Raw genomic sequence first — 21,670 nt, 5'->3', positions numbered from 1 at the left:
AGAGGTGTGTGTGTGTGTGGAGGAGAGTTAGAGAAGGGGCGTGTGGGGGTGGGTGGGTGTGTGTGTGTATATGGAGGAGGTGTGTGTGTGGAGGAGAGTGAGAGGAGGGGTGTGTGTGTGTGTGGAGGAGGAGAGAGAGAGAGAGAGAGAGGTGTGTGTGTGTGTGTGGAGGAGAGTGAGAGAGAGAGAGGTGTGTGGAGGAGAGAGAGAGAGAGAGAGAGAGAGAGAGAGAGAGAGAGGTGTGTGTGTGTGGAGGAGGAAAGTGAGAGGAGGTGTGTGTGGAGGAGAGTGAGAGAAGGTGTGTGTGTGGAGGTGGAGGAGAGTGAGGAGTGGTGTGTGTGTGTGTGTGTGTGTGTGTGTGTGTGTGTGTGGAGGAGGAGGAGAGAGAGAGGTGTGTGTGTGGAGGAGGAGAGAGCGAGAGAGAGGTGTGTGTGTGTGTGGAGGAGGAGAGAGAGAGAGGTGTGTGTGTGGAGAGAGAGAGAGAGAGAGGTGTGTGTGTGTGTTTGTGTGGAGGAGGAGAGTGAGAGGAGGGGTGTGTGTGCATGGGAGGGGGAGGGGGAGAGGGAGAGGGAGAGAGAGAGAGGTGTGTGTGTGGAGGAGAGTGAGGAGTGGTGTGTGTGTGTGTGGAGGAGAGTGAGAGGAGGGGCATGTGTGTGCATAGAGAGAGAGAGAGAGAGAGAGAGAGAGAGAGAGAGAGAGAGAGGCGGGGGGGTGGAGGAGAGTGAGGTGTTTGTGTGTGTGGAGGAGAGTGAGGAGTGGTGTGTGTGTGTGTGTGTGTGTGTGTGTGTGTGGAGGAGGAGAGTGAGAGGAGGGGCGTGTGTGCATATAGAGAGAGAGAGAGAGAGAGAGAGAGAGGGGGGGGGGGGGTGGAGGAGAGTGAGGTGTTTGTGTGTGTATGGAGGAGAGTGAGAGGAGTGTGTGTGGAAGAGAGTGAGAGGAGGGGTGTGTGTGTGCATGGAGGAGAGAGAGAGAAAGTAGGGTGTGTGTGTGGAGGAGACTGAGAGGAGGGGTGTGTGTGTGTGTGTGTGTGTGTGTGTGTGTGTGTGTGTGTGTGTGTGTGTGTGCTGCGCTGCCATGAACAGTGTGATGTTTCTTTACGTCTCCGTGCTCACAGTCGAACAGAAAGCTACTTGAACTTTGGATGCACTTTTGAGTGTCGAGCAATCTGTTTGTTTGGAGATGTGATCCAGACGCGCTCGCCGTTTCCAAGAAGCTGCACTTCTGTCGCCAGCATCGGCACTCGGACCACGAGTGTGAGGGGAGGGCTGTTTCTCCACTTGTGAATTATAATCCTTAAAACGTTTCCAGACCTTCCATCTGTCGTGTAATTATTTTTCTTATTTTAGAAGATGAACCCCTTTGAGCGGCGCCATCCTGGTTTTTTTTTTTTCAACTGGATTCTCAGCCGCAAAACATGGAAGTGAAACATTTAAGCACATCATTATTAATGAAGCCGTTCAAAACTTAAAATTCAACGATTCAACAACACACAAATAAAATGAATAGATTTTTAAAATATTTCTTTATTGATTTTCTGCTTCGTGATTAATCGGCTACCTGTCACAATAAGCTCACTGTGTTTTCTTCGTTCCTCACAGCAGTCGATATCTGAAACTCCTGAGGATTCAATGTATATTATATATAAATATTTTCTTTCTTCGGTATCTAAGCGTGGCAACAACCTTCTGGTTAAAGGTTCAGGAATTATGCAAATTAATTATCTGATTTAATTAATAAGAATTTAGGATAGGATTATATAAGCTTTAGGCTTCTACCGATACCTTTTCAGTCTTTCTTTTTCTGTATATTAGATTGTGGTTTTACTTTTGTATTGTATGTAATGATTGACTGAATAAAACTTAAACGCAAGACTTAAAAGCTCAAAGATAGATCGCTACTTCATTAATTAGGATCCATTTTTCCACTACAGCAGCATTTGTACATGCAGGTAAGCAATAACATATTTAAAAAAAGAAAATAGAATAGAATACTATTAAATTAAGTAACAAAGCAAACAAAACAATAGTGCAGAGATGTAGACAAACAAACAAACAGCAGTGTGACGCTCTTTTAGTTGAGTGATTGATTTGCGGTGATTTATTTTAGGGCTGGGTGAGATATCGGTTTCAAATTTCCATACGGTATGAATTTTTCTTATACCGTCATACCGGTGCATTGCCGTAACAACTGTTGTTGCTCTTCGGCTCAAAACTACATTTCCCATAATGCAAAGGGTCCATGACTGACCTGGTTAAAAAAACACAAATATATCATTGATATTTATTGTGATATAAAGAAATCTAAGAAATCTTCACCTTCGATTCAATCCATTTCAAAGTGAAATGCAGCAATCTGGACCACGTGAGAGCAGAATTAAGAGGCCAGAAAAACAATGATGTGCTCTTGAAAACAATTTAATCATAAACACATTGGCTGTATATATATGAATAGAGATGACAGAGAAAAAAAAGCATTGGCCACAGAGCATGGTAAAGAGACGAGGGCTGGTTTGCCGACATCCCATAAGAACCTCGCTCTGCCGACAGTCCGTCCTTGTTGACAGTCGGGGGAAGATCCTCGCAGCGTGCGGCCATAACTGGGAAAAACTAAATATTATGTAGTTCGCCGTGGACAGACACAGAGGCGCACGTTCACTCACACACCTGATGGCATGATCCTCTTGTTGCAGATAATTAGGTTTTTCCTCTGGAGAACGTTCTTCCCCCTTTTGTTCAAGCGATTCATGACGTACTCTATTCTATTTATTAACTTTAATAAGACAGTGACACATACTGTATTCTGTGAACTCTATATAAAGTAATAGGCCTCACTCTTAAATGAAGCTTCATCACAAAACTATTAATCAATATGTTTTTTTTATATTATTAATTTAGCTGATTCACTCAAAGTTAAACTTCAGCTTCATGTATTTGGAGTCTTTAAAGAAGGCGCTTTCTTCTGGAAGTGGAAATACATGTCTGTGGATTTAACTAAGGTTTAAATGGATATTCTTTATTAATGTGTCAAGATGCAGAGTTTAAGAGAGAACGCGTCCCACGATTGTGTTTATATGTAACGGGATACATTTAATAAAATGTCTTAATGACGTGTAAATCAATCACCACAGTAAACAGACTCTGTATGAAATAAGACGTAGAGTTAAACTGCTTGATATTCACACAAAATATGCACGTTTATTTACATGAAACAAAGAGAATGATTAGTTTACTCCAACAGGAGTGATGATCAGAGGTGCAGAGTTTTTACCATCATCATTAAGACAAGGACTGAAGTATGGGAAGAGTTTCTCCTTGAAGGAGCAGCCAGTAAAGGAGTAGATCAGAGCTGCAGCTTCTACGTCATAGAAGGAGACCAGACTGTTCACATAGTCCACGAACACCCCCACCTTCTGGGGCCGAGACTTCAGGGAGAGAAGAACTAAATGGTCATCAATAGCTGCGTAGTCATTTCTATTCATCATATATAAAGTCCAGGAACCATCTTCAGGCCTCAGTAGGATCCCTCCTTTCCTGTCGATGGACTCTCTCACCACTCCTATATTCCATGCAGTCTTTCCTTTAACTTGAACCTCAAAGTAAAATCTTCCTGAAGAGAAACTCTGCTTTGCTAAGACACTACAATCAGAAAATCTCTCTGGGTTGTCTGGGAGATCCTTCCTCACATCAGTATCATTCACTTGTTTCCCGTCATCAGACAGGATGAGGTTGGGATGAGCTGTATCAGGATCAAGAGTCACGTCCACTGCACACTTCTGGACCCTCTTCAGCTTAACTTTCTGCTTCTTCTTCTTCTTCATCATTTTGCGTAGAGTCTCCACCAGCTGAGTCTCAGCTCTCCTCACAGTCCCCTCATATGAAGCTGGAGGAACACTGGCCTTTGTCCAGTCCTTGGTGGGTGCTGGGAGGAGGATGTTTAGGGACTGGAAGCTCTGGAGGAGGTGGAGGTGGTCTTCAGAGCGTGAGAGCTGCTCCACCTCAGAGCTCCTCTTCTTCAGCTCACAGATTTCCTGTTCCAGCTTTTTGATGAAGTCTTCAGTCCATTTCTTTGTTCTCTGCTTCTCTGCTATAGTACTGATGAGCTCGTTCAGTTTTCTCTCAGCAGACTCCTTCAGATCAGTGAGGACCTGAACACCTTCTGCATGTTCCTCAACGAGCTCCACCAGGTGTTTGATCACCTGAGTCTTCAGTCGTCTCTTGCTGGCAGCAGCCATGTCTACAAACTGAGAACGAAAGTCAAAGTGTGACTAAAAACAATTTTAATACATAATGAATCATTATATTTAGTTTAATTTTAATACATACAGAAACACAGTAAATCAGCTGTCACTCACCAGTATTTAGGTCAGCTGTTGTGAAATAGTTTTCTTTCTACCGAAACATAACAGATTTGTCTCGACTGTTGCCCTGACAACAATTCAGTTTCACCTCAGGAACTGACACAGAAGCCCCGCCTCTTCCTCAGAAGCCCCGCCTCTTCAGTATAAGCCCCGCCTCTTCCACAGCTCTGTTTGGGAGGTTAACCTTAACCCTCCAGGTTTAGACTTTACTGTAGTTACAGACATGTGTCAGTTTAATCTCTGTAGGGGAACTATTATTAATTTCTCATCTTCCTTTTCCTGCAGCCACCAGAACCCTTTGCTGAATCAGAGGAGGAGGTTGAGTAGTGTGCAGTCTGTTCAAGCCTTTAACAAAACGCTCCTAATAAGAGACTAGAAAACCCACGCTGAGACATTTACACGACCGTAATGCGTTTAAAAAGACACTTGGTTGTTTGCGCTTACGTTTTTCTCTGAACAACTTATTTTTTGGGGGGCGAAGACTAAATATTTCATCCTTAATTCATAGAAGAGTAAGTGAAGGGATCCCGGTGAGACAGGAGGCGCGTCCATCACCGCTCGGTTATGTTTTACTCGCTCAGAAGAGTGAGTCAGACGAGCCGCTGGGAGTCTCTCTCTCTCTCTCTCTCTCTCTCTCTCTCTCTCTCTCTCTCTGTGCAACAGCTTCTTATTTTAGGACGTTTTCACTCCACTCCCCGAGCTCTGATGTTCTTTGCTTTTCGGCGTTCAACTGTCGGTTCACAAATGTTGCTTTTTTGTTTACACCATCTTTTTTTTCATCCTACCACATGCTTTAAATGAAAAATGCATGCAATATTAATGAGCATCAGTGCTTTACGCAAGTGGAAAATTACCCGAATGTGAATAACTCTCAATCGTGCCACTTAAGTTGTATGAAATGCTTTGATTCAGACAAAATGAATACGCTAGAATATGTTTTTTTCCAAAGGATTGGCTTGTTTAAAAAGCTCCTTGATTGTGGCACAATGGCGATGCTTCTTCAACAATACACAGGGAACACGTGTCCTGCTTCACTTCAAATAATAACACTGTTATTCATATGCAAATTCAAACTTCCACTTTGCAGCAATGCTCCAGCTCCGTATGTGAGAGTGAGAGTGTGTGTGCTTGAGTCTATGGGAGAGAACAAAAAAAACAACATCTCATCCTATATCAATTATGTCGAGTGGTCTCTTCACGTTGATTACCAGATAAGACGTCGAGCCAAATGCTTTGTTCCAGCCGGGCAGATGAGTCTGTGGAAAAGGTTTTGGAGGACCCTCGAGGTTTGATGAGAACAGAAGTCCGTGAGCGTCGTTGGCCTGAAGCGAAAGTGTCCTCTGCCTTTGGCCGTTTCCTAAACTTGGAACGAATACCCGGCGTTATCTGCAGCTTCTGGTTTTTCTGTTGCAGCTGTTTTGTGCCAAACTTCGCTGGACGGTGTTGTGATTTTTTTCTCCCGCTGCCTCTGTTTGAACGTGGATCAGAGAGTGTTTGTCTGGCCGGGCGGCTTTTTATTCTTTATTTTATGTAGTTACGTCAAATTCCCGACCCTACCCTCCCAATGTAGGGTTACAGGCTATGGAACGTATACATTCAGGTAAATTCAGGTGACGGAGATGTAGACATAATATCAAATAATTGCAAGTAAAGCAATTTGGAAAATAAAAATAGTAGAGTGAGAAGTTATAATAGGATCTTTTTTTAGTGAAAACAAACAAACATAGATCTTTAGGTCCTCCTCCTGCATAAATACAAGATATATAGATTAAAAAGAGAGCTTTTTTAAGTCACCCGTGAGAATATTCACGATTGTCCAGGTCGTGGAAATTCTCCTCGATCAACTCATTTTGATTTAGTTTTTTTATGGCGATCTGGGATAAAATGGTGCGTCGTTCCTTCCCTTAATGTCCGGTTATTTTCTATCTTCTTGTCGACAAATCCCACGAAAAGACACTGGGCGACGTGTTCCCTCATTAACATGAATATGGTTGTTTGAAAAATACCCACGAGAACATTTAATGTGTGTTAATCCACAGCTGAAAATAGTCCCCAATAAAACACACGGTTTACTCCTGTTTGATTAATGTCTGCTAATACATATTATAGCCAATTATTTAGCCTTTAAAAAACAAAAATAGAACAGAGATTGACGTCTTTAGCAGGATTTATTGGTTTATAAGTGCCACTGACAGTCTTACTCATTCAATTATTAGAAGAAACACTAATGATATTTTTTCTGTGTTTATCTTTGATGAGGTGTGTAATCAGCAGCTCATTTGCGTTTTCTCTCCACTTTTCCTGTCACTTACTGGAAAGATTTTGTGAGTCATGAAGTTTTAAACCAAACCAACTCAAGAAGACGACAAAAAAAATCCAAAGATATATTCCTCTTCCTTCCAGGCAGTCATTTGTTTCTATTTATTTCCAAATGATGTGGAAGAAAAGAAAGTCAACAGTTAACTATTATTATTATTATTATTATTATTACTATTATTATGATTATTATTATCTAACACAACAGTAGAAGTTCACAATGTTGGCTGCTGGAAAGGAGGAAACAGATATATATAAAAAAAGAAGAAAGAAACTCCCTGGAAACACAGGCATGTGTTAGTACATTTGAGATTTGTAGTAAAAGGGACAAAAGACATCAATAGAACGATGTATAATCATCACTAACGCCTCAAATCAAGCTGCGATGTGCCAGTGATTCATCAGCAGCCAGATTCGGTTTGTCATCTTCAACTACGTGACTCACTCCCTGAAGACAACGCCGGTTGTGTGGAGAGAACGCGATACTTTTCTGTTTGATTTAGGTTATTGCGCCGGAGTCTGTGTGACCGTCGGAGGCTCCACGAGCTTCTGACTCATCTTTAAAGCTGTCACGGTTACAGATTGACGGATACTTCAAGGGCCCTTTTTTCATTTATTCTTTTACATCACATGACCAACGAGTCTCTGGGTTAGAAGCTTCAAGGAGGAGGAGCCTCTGACTTTATTGTTGGTCATGTGACTTCCATCAGACTCGTCCCAGTGGTGGAGGAAGTATTCAGGTCCTTTTATTTGGTTAAACATTTCACACTAGGAAAGTACTCAGCGGGCAGTTAAATGTTTTACTATCATATATGATGTTTATTTATCTACCAGGATTGGTGCACATTCACTAATACATCAGGAAAAAACTAAACAACAACACTGTACAAGCACAATACAATACGTGAATACATAACAAAAGTAGCAGTTATGTCAAAAAGCGACGTCACATTGAGTACTTTTTTGTTGTACTACATCAGAGACACATGGAGTACTTCTTACTGTACTACACCGCAGAGACAAATGGAGTACTTCTTTGTTGTACTATACCTCATAGACACATGGAGTACCTCTTACTGTACTCCTCAGAGACATGGAGTACTTCTTACTGTACTACATCTCAGACACACATGGAGTACTTCTTGGTTACTGTACTACACATCAGAGACAAATGGAGTACTTCTTTGTTGTACTATACCTCATAGACACATGGAGTACCTCTTACTGTACTCCTCAGAGGCATGGAGTACTTCTTTGTTGTACTATACCTCATAGACACATGGAGTACCTCTTACTGTACTCCTCAGAGACATGGAGTACTTACTGTACTACATCAGAGACACATGGAGTACTTCTTACTGTACTCCTCAGAGACACATGGAGTACTTCTTACTGTACTCCTCAGAGACACATGGAGTACTTCTTACTGTACTACACCTCAGAGACAAATGGAGTACTTCTTTGTTGTACTATACCTCATAGACACATGGAGTACCTCTTGCTGTACTCCTCAGAGACATGGAGTACTTCTTACTGTACTACACCTCAGACACACATGGAGTACTTCTTACTGTACCACACCTCAGAGACAAATGGAGTACTTCTTGTTGTACTACCTCATAGACACACGCAGTACTTATTACTTTACCGCATGTGAAACTGTATTCTAAAACAGTCAATAAAACAAAAGAAATCATGATGAATGGCAAAGCTGTCGGTCTCATTAGTCTTTTAATAGATATATAAATGTCAATTAGATGGTGATCTGTAGGAGGAATAAAGAAAAACAATGTGGTTAATAATAATCATCCGCGTATAGTGATCAATATGACCTGGACCGCCTTTTCCCACTACATATATAATCTGTGTGAAGTGTTTTTGCATAAAAGCCACTAAATCAATCTTTCCTCTTCTTCAAACCTGTCCTCACATCAAGCGCACCTTGGGGTGCCTCCCTGGTGTCGCGTTGACCGCGACCATTTCCATCAATTAGACATGTTTTATATTCATTACTGAAAGTTTCTTGATGTCTTTCCCAGAAAAAAAATCTGACCCCGAGAGTCGTCACAGAGGGAGCGGCGGCCTCCAGGTGGAGAGGAGCGGCTCACTTCCCGCCCGCGATGGCGCCTTTCATCCCGTTCCACCGGGTTAAACCCGTGAGTTGCAGTTCACTGAATATTCAGTCACGCTGGGAGCTCCTGCAGCCCCTTCAAATGATCGGTTATGAAATATTCAGACCTCATCTGGGAAGGGGGACGCAGCGGGAGCTTCGACAGCTGATTGGGTGACAGAGTTTCCCTTCAGCTCCGTGTTTTTTACGCTGACAAGGCGGACATTAATGGCTACCCTTCACGCCTCTCCAGCGCGTAATTACGGCGCAGGCAGTTAGAAAACACAGGGAGCGTTGCACCTGGGCGTTATTACAGATATTACAGTTATTACCTGGGATTAGAAACAACAGCGAAACCATTGGGAAGCTCGACATCGCTGGCTTTTATCTGACCTTTTAAATTAAAATCAAGTTCATGATTTTATTATCTGATTTTAAAATCAAACTATGCAGTTTTAACATCTTAGATGCTCAACATTTCTTCGGCAGAAAACCCCCTTATGAATTCCAAACCCAGGCTTTACTGATCTATAATTAAACACACACACACACACACAGCAGCTTAACCAACATTTGTGTGGAGAGTTTCGATGTGTAAAATGAAAGGCATGTTCTTTGAAATGTTCTTAAATCCAGTTTAGCCCCCCGGAGCAAAAGTACCTGACTTCCGTATCAATACACAGAACATCTTGAACAGCCTTGAAAAACCGGGGCTCTGATTTTTTACTTTCGCTCCGACGCTCTGCAGGAACCTCGGCTCACACACTCGAGAGGGAAGAATATTTCAAAGTCAACGGTTCCCAAACTTCAGCCCTCTTTTTTTTTTTTAAAACAGCGTCTATTTGTAACCCATTATTACCGGGATCTATTTTCCGATCCTTCAGCCGAGGACTCACAATGGGTTTGTGAGGATACCTGCTGCGGCATTGTCTGCAGACATCATTCATCCAGGATCACACCTCCTCCTCCTCCTCCTCTTCCTCCTCCTCCTCCTCCTCTGCGGTGCAGCTGAACTGCGTCGCCCGCTTCACCTCCATGCCGTCGTCCTTGTTTGCTTTCAGATCGCGCCGCTGTTTCACATTCTCAGCGCAAGATAATAAAGCTCATCGTCCTCCGTTTGCCGCCACTCGTTCTTCACCCCCCGAGTGACGCGATCCATCAGCACTAAACGTGCAACTGCAGTGTTTGGTTCAGTTATATTGTCACCGTCTCATTTTCAAACACCTGTCAGAATACTTAAAGAACCACAAGTCGGACTCAAAAACATTTTTGAAAGCTCTCCTGTCGTTTTGTGACAATAATCCAAAAATGTTAACACACCAAACACATTGGGAATCAGCTTGGGGGGAGAATGGAAAACAGACACACATGAATGTGAGGCGGCGTTGCTCCAGACAGGTCTGTGTGTCGCTCGTTCACACCTTTGTCTGAATTCTAATTCCCCCGGAAAAAAAATCAAACCCAACCCGAAAGCACGGACCCCGTCGTCTCGCCGATAAATAATCGAGACAGATGAATAATTACGGAGAGGGGAATCAATTCCAATTCAAAGTTTCTGACAAGCTAATGGATTGGAGTTCGGGTTCGGCCGTCGTGGTTGAGGCAAAGCGCCGCCAGCCGCCGGAGATGAAGGCAAAATCTCAACCGCTGCCATGATCCACTACATTCCATCTGTGATTGGAAATCTCATGATGTATGGAGGAGATGAGGGAAAGTATTGACTTCTCTTTTTTTACCTCGCACAAACACCGCTCTCATTGCATACCTCGAGGTCTTGTATTAATCATTCATTGCCTCGGGAATTAATGTTATTTTCAGAGATGGAAGCAGTGCTTCACTTAACCAATACAACATTTAAAATTCTACATCAGCACTTAAGTGTTAACCGCTAAATGTACTTAAAGGTGAAGACGCTAGTAACTGATTTATTACTTTGTATTGCATAATTAGATTGTTAAAGCTGATGCAACAATGTGTAAGCAGCACATTTACTGTTGTAGGTGTTCAACTGTTGAGCTGGTTTCAACGAAAGATCACAATATATACTGTACTCTTTTTCCCCCCATCTTTGGGTCCAAAAATAGTTATTTACATTAAAAACTTCTGAGGCATTTAGATGTGAAATATCTCCAGGAGACAGAAGCGGACGCCTTGTTTAATGTTTAAGGATGTATTTCATATACAGTTCACAGAAAGGTAACTCCAGCCAGTCAGATAAACATATGAAATACTCAAGTGAAACAGAAGTACCACACAGTAAAGTACTTTAACGAATGCACTTTTTTTTATATATATACGTAAAAGACGGAGAGCAAAAGTTTTTTGGGGCAAAAAAAAAGTTTAAAAACTCGAAATCACTCAGCGATGACATGAATGAGACGAAAGCATTATATTGTTGCTGTTGCACCAAGTTACAGTCCTGACTTAAATATGATAGGATCTTCTTTTTAATGCGTTCCAGATGGAGGAAATAGTCATTTGCATCCGTTATCAGCGGGATAAGACGAGGCTGTGTCAAACCGCTGAGGGAAATTCAATCTCTTTCTCCCCCCTTCCTCCTCCTCCTCTTCCTCCTCCCCCGTCTCCCGTACCCGCGATGGACTAAACTCTAAAGTGTCATCTGTCGACCTCAAATTGCTGTCAGAGCAACTTGAACTTTTAAAACAGTTAATTAAGACTTGTTCTGACACGTTCGGTGCCGATTTCTCAGGCAGGAAATCCATATTCATATCTCAGAGAAGAAGGTCAGGCGGCGCAACGCCAAGAGACCAGTCACCCGTGGACGTCTTTGAGCAGGACTTTGCGTCGCCTCATCAATTTTTTATTGATTTATTCATGAATTAGCTTAGCTTGTCTCTAACGCACACATGCATATCTAAAGTACACACCAACCCCCCCCCGGATGTATTATCGCATTCCCCTCGGTGAATCAATAGTCAGCCGGCTGTCACTCATCATCGCGGACGGCGAATGTTTCCAAGACATTTAGCCGCTGAGAGAAGCTGACTGGGGGAACTTTTGACCTTTTAATGAAGTCGTTCTCAAAAGATGATTGTTGAAAATTGGAATCAACAGCTTCGTTCCCAAGACAAAATACAGTAAATGATAGCTTTAATCAGGCGGTGATGCCTGTTTTCTGTTCGACTGGACTGAACACTGACAGTTGCTTGAGGCGCCTGATGCGATCGGCGCGTTAGTACAAGTGATTATTCTGCCTGTATCTGTCGCAGGACTGTAATAAGAGACACCTGCGTGCACTCTCGCCGTGCACTCTCGCTGCTGGCTTGTGTGAACACAATTGCATCACCGAGGACAGGTTAACTTGAGCCATGAAAAATCTATATTAAGTGTCTTTGGGTCATTTGTCTGAGGACTGGAAATTAATAGAAACAAGTGGCTGCTTAGAAGGTAGGAAATACAGGGAAAACAGGGAAAACAATACATGGTAGTTAACAATAATTGTTTGTTGTTTACATTCATTGTGATATAAATGCTGTATATTAATAAGAATGAGCTGTTTTTATTTCTACATACGGAGCTGCTCCTCTTTAAAGAGTCGGCCGTGCTGCACCGCCGTGTTTCTACAGAAGCCCAGAAGGGACAAACCAAACTCCGGCTCTAGAGAGAGCCTTTTTTTGTTGTGTTCTCCGACACGCTTCATTTGGGTGCAATCTACCACCTCACCACTAGATGTCACTAAATGCTAAACACTGCCCCTTTAAGAAATACAAACATAAGAAGCCCAAATTGACAACAGCCACAAAATGATCATGCCTGCAAAAGAGAACACATCATTCAGCAAAATAATATAATAACATCCACCGTTCAGTAGCCATGCAAAGCAGTATTAGGAATACTGTTAATTTTACATACATGTTTGCATAAAATGTTAACCAGCATTATTAATCTAAATAAAAGATGGCAGTAGAAATAGTTTGAAAGTCAGTAAGTTATACACTAAACCAGCACAACGTTGTACTGTACTTAACCTGTGCATACTCACAGCAGACCATCTGGCAACAGGCGCAAGACAGTGAGCAGAACATAACAAAGGAAACAGATGGCAAATATATTTAGTGCATTAGCAGTGTGAGTAAAAATAGCCTTTTTGTTTTATTTCACACACACCAGAGCTCGGAGTCTTGTGTGACGTCCAACTTTAATTACAATCGTAATGAAAACAAAAACATGATAAAGTTGCTGGAGCGTTGTCACAAGGTTTGTAGCTAATATCAGATCGCTGTTTAATAATGTGTTTAAGTGCTATAAAGTGTTTTTTGCACATTAACTACAGATTGCTTTCGCGTTGCATTACTGCTGCCGTCTTTCCATAGCAAACCTTACTCATTGACTTAAATGTGCTTCAGATGCATAATCCACCTCAGTGTGTCAGCTTTGTTTTTTGTGTTTTTTCCAATATTTGAGTTGATACTTTAATGTGGTAAACGTCAAGATTTCTGATTATTTATCTCCAAGGTTTGATTTTGAAACACTGCAGCCCATGAATGCAACGCGTCGCTGCAGGTGACTCAAATGTCCTTGAATGCATCACCAAGGTCAGTTTAACTAAAAGTAAATCTGAAGAAGTGGAAATGAATAAAAAACAAAAAGTGGCCGCTTAGATGGTAGGAAATAAATCTAACAACAGTGTTTTCTATGGGGGGGGAAACCAACATGATAAATGTGTTAAAATGTCTACAATCTACAATCTTTGTTCAATTTCCCCAAAGACCTCATTCATCACCGGAACGAGCTGCGCTTTTAGGAAGATGAAAAGATATGAACTTTAAAATATCAGACAGCCGCTAGAAGTCAATAGTAATTGTACAATAATGGTTTTATTACAACATCCACAAAGGATGAGCTTCCTCTGTTTGTTCGATATCTGATACCTTTCCTCCGGGGCATTAACGCATCTCATGATGAAACATAAATAAAAAGATAATTTAATGCTGCAATATCCAGAGCTCTCTTGATCTCCACCGGGGGAAATCTTTGCACCAAATCTCCCTCCGGGTTTAATTGTGTTTTCTTTCGGGCCGATAAACCGACAGAGCGTCGTATAAACCTCACAAATAACGGCTAACGAGAAACACAATAAGACGGCTGCTGATTAGCGGCAGACACTCCACGTCCCGATAAGAGCGGAACAGATGTTCCCCCTTTTGATTTGCTGCTTGTATCCGAAGCTGCTGCACTTGAACTGAGCCAATGCCAAACAGGAGTGTTGTCACAGCGGGGACCCTGTGTTGCGCGGTGTTACGCGGTGGGATCTGAATGATTTAGGGCCACTTACATTTTAAAACAGCTGCAGCACATTTTCAAACACCGAGACACGCCTCCCGACTCGAGCACATCTCTGTTTTTCATGCCGAATTAGAACAAATATCACGTGAGGGCATGGATAATATATGTAATCTACATTTTAAAGGGCTCAGAGGGTAATTATAATTGCAAATTGGCAACTTGACTCTCAGCCCTCTTTCGGCGCAGTCCCAGTTTGAACTCATCTCTGAAGTCCACGTCCTCTCAGTGAGGGCAGTTTGGTGGTTTTGTTATTATTTGGATTCTGCATCTCATACAGCGCAGTACAATTTCACATCTTTACATCATCTACTTAAAAAGAAAAAAATCTTTCATTATAAATGCATAAAAAGCCGCTATGCTACGTCGTAGAGATACTAGACGCAAATGCGGAAAGGGTGCCGACTTTTTGAATCCTCGTACTGTTTGAGATATGAGGGCGGGTCAGGGTTTTACACACACTAATTAAATATACTTAACGGCTGCCACTAGTGGGATTTTTAACAAGCCATTGACTTTCCCTCTGAAAATGAAGAGCTACTCTGAAACACATTTTAGGATTCAATCTCCCTTCTAACGAGGAGGCCCCCTGGGCCTGCTTTTAGAGTTAAGGCCGGTATCATTGAAACAAGTCCGACCAAAAAGCCCAAAATGGCGACACTTGAAGGTGCGGTGAAAAGCCGCCGAGTTAGACATGAAAACTGTACACAGAGCGTGTTCCCCACACACTGTTGGAACAGAAGATTAAAGTTCAAATCCCGCCTACGCTACACCTGAGCAACCGCTGTGTAAAGACACACTAAGGCTTCCCAAACTGACTTTAGATCCGGCAAGAACTCTGTAGGCCGGAGCTTTTCTCTATAATAACGACGTGTGCATTCAGTTGCCTTTAACCGAGTCACGCACAGGTGTTGCTGTGAAATGTCGGCCAATGTTATCTTCTACCCACAATCTACATCCGATGAACCCCTCTAACCTAATGTTTGTACAGTTGATCGCTCGATGCATGAAAGTGTTTTCCCATCGGCAGTCCGGCTCATCGACAGAGCCCGGGTCCCCCACTGGCTGATTCTGTCACCCCCAGGACTATTTTTTCACCCCAGGACTATTTTTCTGACTATTTTTTCTGACTATTTTTTGGGATTATTTTTTCTGACTATTTTTTCTGACTATTTTTCAGACTATTTTTCTGACTATTTTTTCACCCCCAGGACAATTTTTCTGACTAATTTTTCTGACTATTTTTTCACCCCCAGGACTATTTTCCTTATTATTTTTTCTGACTATTTTTCTGACTATTTTTTCGGATTTTTTTTTCTGACTATTTTTCCGGACCATTTTTTCACCCCCAGGACAATTTTTCGGACTATTTTTCCTTTCTTTTCTTTCCTCTTCTTTTCTTTTTTCTTACCGGCCACTCCCCTGCACACTTCATATTTAAACACTCATGCCACTTAACTTAAACACACATGTCACTTTAGCATACACTTACATTAACGTTATCTGTTTGTCTGAGCACTTTATCTCATACTTGATTTAATATCATTGCACTGTTGTTGTCGTTGATTGTTGTTTGTCTCGTCTAACGTCTCATGTCTAATGTATGCACCTTCCGCCTGGAAAAATTCCTCGTTTGTGTAAACATTCCTGGCAAATAAACGGATTCTGATTCTGATTCTGACTAACCCTCTATTCGTTTTGGGCTTTTTCTGTTCGTCGATGTTGCGATGGTGAAATAGTGACTCGGTCGTCGTATCCTGTGTCCCGGTCGTGTCTGGGTGGTGGAGAGGAGAGGCCTTGACCTCGAATGGTTAAAGATGTGAAATGCAACCCCAAAAAAAAAGTAAATTTAACAACCCAATTCAAAAATAATCCCTTTCCATCACCACTTGTGACCGTGTGTGTATCCAGCGAAGAGCATTTGTGGTTATAATGAGCCGGCGTCATCATTCCCGGGTCAAACATCGCCCCTCGGCGTCTCTTGTGCTGAATCCTTTCGAAATCCGGCACCTTCCCCGCAGGCTTGTGAGGAGGTTGTGTGAAATACGAACGCTGTGAATCGATCAGAAAATAACATTTATCCTCCTGTCTCACAGCTTTGTTCTCTTCTCCAGAGTTCTTTTTTTTTTATACATGTTTTCACAAATCTAGGGCAACCATCTAGAAACGACCCTGTTTCACGAGAGTAAATTATTTGTAAGTTCTGAATGTCGGAAGCGTCGCGTTTTCCCAAAAGATAAATCGTTTGTGAATTTGCGTGCTCATGACGTTGGTTTGGGGTTAACAGATGGTACATATGACCCGCAATCAATAGAAACAGAAACATATGTGTGACACAGCAACATTGGGAGCCCCCCCCCCCCCCCCCCCCCCCCCCCCCTCTCTCTCTCTTTAATCCAGATGTTTGCTGTGAGCAGTTTGTCAACTGGGGCTGGAAGAGGAAGAACAGATTGAGCCATGTTTTTATTGTTTAGGACAGAGAGCTTTGTCGATATATAGCACCTGAAAAAAGCTGTTTATGTGTTGCCGTTTTAAAATCTAGTGTGGACGAGTTGCGCAGCTGAGGTGTGATGCATTGCCTCTTTAAACCAAAGAGAGGAGAGAGAGAGAGAGTGGTGGTGAGGAGGGGGGAGGAGGGTTAGAGAAGAAAGAAGTGAGAGCCAATAAGAGGCAGTGGGTGCAGACTCACTCTGTTTGTGACACCTTGTGCTGGAGAGTGAGGGGGTGGCGGCGATGGAGAGAGAGAGGGGCACCACGGGATAAAGAGAGAGAGAGATCAAAGCAGAGGAAGAGCTGGAGGAACGAGGATGAGAGATAGCGGCGCTGCAGCGAGCGCCCTGCCTGCCTTCTCCAGACGAGTGTTTACTCCACTTTCCCTGAGAGCCGGTTATCTTCCCTCTGCGTGAGTCCTGGAAGTGATTTAAGTGAGCGTCGCGGAGAGAGAGAAAGAAAAAAAAAAAGCCACAGATCCGTTTGTGCGTCTGCGCCGTGGGCAGGTAAGCTCTCTCTCTCTCTCTCTCTCTCTCTCTCTCTCTCTCTGGGTGTACATTTCACAGTTTTATCTGCTTTCTCGTTCCCTCGTCTCCTGCGAGGAGGAGCGAACAACTTCTGCAGAGTTTGGGTCTTGTTGAATTCCTCCCTCAATGCACCCATTTCATGCCCTTCTACCTTCTGGTAGTTTGTGCATCATGCAGGCTGCACAGCGGGGCGAGTAAAGTGTGAACGGCGTGCCGCAGCTTCTCCCCGACAGCCCGAGCAGCGTCTCAATATTGACAGTTGGGCTCAGTGGGGCTGGAGGAGGAGGAGGAGGAGGATGAGGAAGGGAGATGAATCAAAGCTCTGCTTGAGGGACCAGGAGGGTTAACGGCATCAGCTGATGATGATCCTGATCTGTGCGAGAGCGGAGAGAGAGAGAGAGAAAGATAATCCTGCACAAATAAGCCTCGTCTCGCTTATCAGATTCTACACATCATTTTTCTTTCTCCTGTCTGGTTTCGTAGCACAGCTGAGATATAAAAAAAAAAACACATTTTCATAAAGAGCCGGACCGTTTCCCCACTGGGAGTCCACGCGGAGTTGTGTTTTTGTTGCAGGCTTAGGAGGCAGGTGATCAGAGATTTGTGGCTCAGCGCTCCTGAGTGACAGCTGAGCTCTATCACAGCTTTCATCGTGACTCAAGCTGGTAAACTGCAGCTCAGCTTGTGACACAAATCCCCCCGCGTCCCCTCGGCGGTGTGGGAATAACCTGCCTTCATCTCGCGCCGGGATTAGACTGATTTACTGTCGCTCCCCGTCAGCCGGGGTGTGTTTGCGCGGGGCTTGACCCGTAATGGCACCTAATGGCATCGTATGTTATTTCCAAGAGGACACTGTCAAAGCGGGACGCCGTCGCCGGCCGCATCCACTCGTAGTACGGCGGTCGTTATTAATGCTCGCTCTCCTCGTGACCCCCATCGAAACGACTCCTGGCAGGGGTGCTGGACAAGAATTAATGGACCCTTTAAAATTAGAAATTACATTTATTGTGGGCTGGATTTACCGCCTCCATCACTCTCTCTCTGTTTCTCCCCGTAAAGGACAACTCCAGAGGATATTTGTGTCCCCAACGCAACTTGATTGAGTGTAGAAAATATGAGGTTTATCTCTCACTTTCTCCACATCCCTGTTAGAAATCTGTGTCATTGATTTGTCTGCTTCTCTTCACCTGCATCCCCTCTGCTGTGATTGGTATGGACTTGATGCAGGGGATCAATAACGGAGAACGGCCGTTACCTAGATTGACCTCAGAGAAAAATGTTCCAAATGTTTTTTATTCAGTTTTGCGGATGTTTTTCTTGCTTTTTCGTGAGCTGCCTCTCGGTCTCAAGAAACCTTAATCACCTTTCCTTTCAAATTCGAGAGATCATATTAAAGTTCCAGTTCTGCAGCCGAGGATCGATAAACGAGCAGAAACAATGCGATGCAGCTAGTAAACACATTTAACAACTTGTGCGGCAGCGGGTCGGCTCACAAATCAGTGTCGCTTTGTTAATGTCGAAGCTATCGAAGTGAGCGCGCAGCTAAATTGGAGAAATATAGATTTCAGTGAATTAACGGGCAAAAAAAAAGAAACGTATATGATTGTGAGTGAAAGAAGCCATTTTACTCGCTCAGATTTTGGGATAAAAGTCTGCATTGTGAACGGGAACGTCAAGATTATTATAATTTTTTTCTGTTTCTATATCCGTTTTCCAAATCTTGACAAAGCCGGATCGTTATTGGCTCAGATGCTGACCTTAATAAATGGAATCGGCCACAACGTGACCGACCCACCTGTCTCTGTCAGTGGTGACCAGTTGGCACATTCCTCCGCCCTCATGTTACCTAAAACAAAAGTGATTCCACGCAGTCAGGTAAACAGATTTCATATCATAATCAGCATCTGGAGAGAATAAACTGCATCATTTAATCTTCATAGATAAGTTATTTGCAACGGCAGAAACATTTTTAGAGACTCAAAGTATCGTCTAAAATCTGAAAAGTCTTTTAGTGAACGTGTAGTCATTACAGATACCGGCGAAATTACATTGTACTATTTATTTTCCTATCAAATTATACAACTAAAGTACTTTTTGTGGTATTAATACATTTCTTGGTGATTTCAAGTCAAAAATACGAAAGCAAGACGACATGGAAACGGGCTTCCCGGTCGCTCCGTGACACACCAGTGATGTCACAGGATACCGACACACACTTCTACATCAGTGCAGCAAAAACAAGATGCTATTCCAAAAAAACTCTCCCAAATCCCTGAACCAGAGTGTTTGCAGTTAGTTTTCCAACTTATTTGAGGTATATATCGTTACAGTCTCTCGTCGTTATCATTGTCATCCTCACTGGCGATGACAAGCTCCTGCACAAGAGGCGCTGCTCTTGCATTAAACATGACTTTACCCGTTAGTTAATTCATAGAAATAGAACTCTGTTTCCTCGAAGAACGGCGCTCTCATTTTAAAGTTGGCGCGAACCCACCCAAAAGATGTTCTAGGTGACACGTAGAGCACCGTTCAGAGTAAACACAGACATGTTCTGTTAAAAAACTGAGAACACTACAATAAATAATAGAATAAAGCTCATTTGGGTGTTAAAAAAAAACATTCTGTGGGTCCATTTCATGGTCTAAGGAGCAGCTCCAGGCTTTATATACTATTAAGATGCGCTTCCATTTGTATTAAAGGTGTCAGTCCACACGGACTCTGTCAGAGTGTCTATATGAGGTAAGAGTCTGAGTCAGTGTGGAATGATACTTTTAATAAAAATGGAAGCGTATCTTTTCCCTGTGAGACGTCGAAACGGCTTCCAAAAAGAAAGTTTCAGAGAGAGCGCCTCACCTTCACAAGTATTGATTCAACGTTCCTCGGCCATAAAAAGAACATGACCCACATTCCCACTTGAGGCGGTCTTCTCCTTTTGTTGCTCTTTCATTTTGGGCTCCAGGGTCCCCTAATATTTCGCTTCTTCTTTACTCTTAACCAGTAACATATATATTTTTTTAGTTTTAGACATTTATTTACATGTATCTACCATTTTATTCATATATTTCACTGATTTTGTGAACCTAAAACCTTTGGTAAACCAATTTCCATCACCTAAGCCGAGTTACCACCTATATACCACCTGTAAAGTTATGTTTGAACACGAAATATGAAGAATTTCAAAAAATTGAGATTCCATTTTTCAGCCTTAGAGTCATATTTTCTCTTTACACTTGGGCCTTATGACAATGGTGCAATTATTCTGCAATTTATGATGTAAAACATGGCTTTGTATCTTGTATGAAAGTGCCTTAAAGGGCGAATTTAAGAAATGATGTCAAATCGAGAAAATCGACTGAAAATCACCTCAGTGTTCCAAGAGTTTACACTTAACAATAAACTGAGTGCAATAAATGGGAGCATGAATATTTATTCATGATTAAATCTACAGTAGAGTATAAGCACAGATAACATGGAATGCAAGTGTAATGCGAAAGTGACAAGAGTTATTAAAATACACATTGTGGTTGCAGATATACTCCTTTTTTAGTTTGGGTATGCAACTTTACCCAATTAAAGACAAATTAGCTCCGCTTTTAAAGGGTAAACAATAAAAAGTGAAGTTTACTTGTTCAAACCACAATCACAATCTTTTCCCAACCTAAACAAACGTGTTGTTTCCTAAACGTAAACACGGACTCGACTCCGAGTGTTAACCCCCCTTTCCTCTACAGCTTCTTTTCTGGTAATTGTCACACAAACATCGCCAGTAAACAAACCTCAGGCAGCAATTATGCTTCTTTCGCGAAAACAAATTAACTTTATGTATATATTGTTACTTTCAAGGAGAGCTCTGCACGTTCAGAGCGGTTCCACTTTGTTCATAAACCTCCAGACGAATCAAGTCCTCGCGGATTCACGTCTCCGTCACTTCGGTATCAACACATTCACCTTCCATCTAAAAAACAAAACAAATGGATGTTTCTTCATCACTAACAAAACACACACATAAAACAAGTATAAAAGGTTGATTTTAATTTGGCATTTGGAACAATGGAGAGTGTGTCTTCCTGCTTCTCCGGCCTTCAGAAGTCTCTCTCCCTTTGCAGCTTTTCCCCCTCACGAAGATAAAGTGAGATATTCAGAAGGTGGGTGGACTGCCTACTTTCAAACAAGCAAGCGAAGTCTACGCGGCCATCTGTTCGCTCCAGAATATATATATTTTTAATCAAGGCTGCAGCCTTGAAAGAACCAGACTCTCTCTCTCCTGCGACGCAGCATCTTGTACCACAACATGTTAGTTACATCGGATCCGACTTGAAAAACCAGGCGCGGAAACAGATGCAGCATCTAACAAATTAGTTTGAGATTTGACACAAGTTCCTCGGGGTCGACGCCTCCTTGGCGGCTTGTTATTTCCTCTTTTATTTTTAGAATTTTTAGAATTTTCTCCATCATCAAAAAAGGGAGATTTCGACACACTTTCCGGGGCGGTCGTGTCGAATCACTGCTCTCCTCGTCAGTCAGGTGTTGACTAACAGGTGAATAAGCGGTGTACTCACTTAACTG

General features: G+C 42.6%; 1 protein-coding gene across 1 annotated transcript; it reads right to left on the bottom strand.

The window, feature by feature from the left end:
* Window positions 1–3,220: 3,220 nt before the first annotated feature.
* Window positions 3,221–4,231, bottom strand: LOC306741151 (zinc-binding protein A33-like; the record flags this gene model as incomplete). The annotated part of the gene is made up of 1 exon (XM_079223404.1): window positions 3,221–4,231. The coding sequence occupies one exon, from the start codon at window positions 4,229–4,231 to the stop codon at window positions 3,221–3,223; it is 1,011 nt and encodes a 336-aa protein (XP_079079530.1).
* Between the last annotated feature and the right edge of the window lie 17,439 nt (window positions 4,232–21,670).

Source organism: Taurulus bubalis, assembly GCF_910589615.1.
Source record: "Taurulus bubalis genome assembly, chromosome: 9".
NCBI classification, from domain to species: Eukaryota; Metazoa; Chordata; class Actinopteri; order Perciformes; family Cottidae; genus Taurulus; species Taurulus bubalis.
Note: the sequence above shows the minus strand (reverse complement) of the source record. Positions and strands in the feature narration are given on the sequence as shown.